The 2,152-nt window shown below is 41.7% G+C and overlaps 1 protein-coding gene across 1 annotated transcript in view; it reads left to right on the top strand.

Annotated features, from left to right (window-relative positions):
* Positions 1–2,112, top strand: part of LOC109973207 (cytochrome P450 2K1-like) — a gene marked incomplete at its 5' end in the record, with an annotated part of 11,120 nt that extends 9,008 nt beyond the window's left edge. Inside the window, one exon of the mRNA XM_020622613.1 lies at positions 1,816–2,112. Coding sequence (XP_020478269.1) covers positions 1,816–1,989 — 174 coding nt within the window. The remainder of the gene's footprint in view (positions 1–1,815) is intronic.
* Between the last annotated feature and the right edge of the window lie 40 nt (positions 2,113–2,152).

Here is a 2,152-nt window from a genome sequence, read left to right as displayed (position 1 = left end):
GTTTTGTGGATATATTTTACCTCCTGCTGCTACCAGAGGATGTGAAGAAAAATACAGGGCCTGAGGTTACTGCCTGCGGGAGTGTTCCTGTACAGGGACTGGCTGTTTTACCTGACCGTGTCTAACCTACAAGCAGCCGGCCAGTGAAGCACCCCGGGTGGTGGATGATCAGCTCATCAATGCTGGATCCCCCCGGAGCACAGTACCTGTTTGTTTTGGCTGTTTGTGGCCAGTGTGTCTGCCGCATGTGATGTGTTGCTGGTTAATGAGCGGATTAAAGATCCAGATCCATTTTATCATTCTGAAATACAGATTATTTGGAGTTATGATGGGTGCTAAAATAATCTAGAGATACCCAAGATTAAACACTAAATGGTTAGAAATGAACATGCCATGGGGGCTTTAAATATAATCTCTATTTTCTGTGTTACACTAGGAGTCTGAAATCAAGAATTTACACTTCCATGATGACAACCTCCTCTATAGTGTGATAAATCTGAGTGCAGCTGGAACTGACACAACAGCAACTACACTTCAGTGGTGTTTACTTTTCATGTCCAAGTACCCTCATATTCAAGGTGCACAAACATACCCACATGCTCGTCTCAACTAACAGTGCTATTATGAAATCTGAGCACATATTTATCAAATCATGTTCTTGCTTTATGTGCATCCAGACCAGGTCCAGGAGGAACTGAGCAGGGTGGTTGGAAGTCGTCGGGTACAAGTAGAGGACAGGAAGAACCTGCCTTACACTGATGCTGTCATCCACGAGTCGCAGAGACTTGCCAACATCCTCCCCATGGCCATTCCTCACAAAACCAGCCGAGACGTCACGTTCCAGGGCTACTTCATCAAAGAGGTCAGAGGACTGTTCAACTCAAAACCAATTGTATTAATCCCACCACAGGCAAATACTTTTGGGGGTCAGCTTGTACAGTATAAAACACACATAGGACATACATGACACACATAAAAATGACATAAGTGACACTGGGGGGTGGGGAGACCTGCAGAGACCCTAAGGGCAGCAAAGTCAATTTGTATTTGCATCAAATTTGAGTTGAGCATCAAAAATGTACCCAAGTATTCACATGATTCAACAATATCTACACTTTCCTTGTGTATAATACATTTCTTTGCTGCATTTTTACTCCATCTAATATCAAACTATTGTGTTTATTTTGCGGACATGAATTTAATTAGGGTAAGAGTAAAGGATGCTTCAAGTCTAGGAAATAAAATCAGTTAGGGCTTTGCCATGGTTGGATTGTGAACCCTGAAGAAGTAACAGTAGTGCAGTGTCATCAGAAAATTTAACCAGATAGCTTTCGTCCCGGGGGCCCCTTCATAGCTTAGTGTACATACTAGTAGAGGTGAGAGGTCACACCTTTCTGGCGAACCTGTAGAAGTGACTGTGGTGTCTGAAAACAATACTGTTTACAAAAACACTCTACTTGCTATTAGTCAAGAAATCCAGAATCAATAGTACAAACTGATGAGACAAGTTAACCCCACAAGGCAACCTTTCAAATAGAAGATGTGGCTGTCGTGTATTAAAATGTTGATGAGAAGTCTGGTGTGGGCTTGCGGCTTCTCAAGATGTCTATAAAGATTCAATATAAACAGCTTTGAATCCTCTACTCCCCTGCCTGACAGCCAAACTGCAATAGATCTTCCTTCAGCATTTGTGATGAAGATAGGATTTTTCACAATTTTCTCATTATAAGAAGTGTAAGCTGTTATGTTCCTCTCTGTAAGCCCATTGTTTTAAAACGTAATGCTATATCCCACTTTCTTCCTTTTTGCTCTCACGGGACTACAGTGTTTCCTCTTCTTACTTCTGTCCTGTATGATGAGAGTGAATGGCAGAGCCCACACACTTTCAACCCTTCACATTTCCTGGATAAAGATGGTAAATTTATCAGGAGAGATGCCTTCATGCCCTTTTCTGCAGGTAAAACAGCTTTATTTGTCTTTTGTTCTTAATGGACCACACATGTTAAGTTGCACACCATGATCAACTTGGCTGCAACTTACTTCTCTTTATTTAACCAGGTAAAAAACCCATTGAGATCACGATCTCTTTTACAAGGGTGACCTGGCCAAGAGGTCAACAACACATGTCGTCAATACATAAGTTTCAATACAA

Source organism: Monopterus albus, unplaced genomic scaffold (assembly GCF_001952655.1).
Source record: "Monopterus albus unplaced genomic scaffold, M_albus_1.0 scaffold284.1, whole genome shotgun sequence".
NCBI classification, from domain to species: Eukaryota; Metazoa; Chordata; class Actinopteri; order Synbranchiformes; family Synbranchidae; genus Monopterus; species Monopterus albus.
Note: the sequence above shows the minus strand (reverse complement) of the source record. Positions and strands in the feature narration are given on the sequence as shown.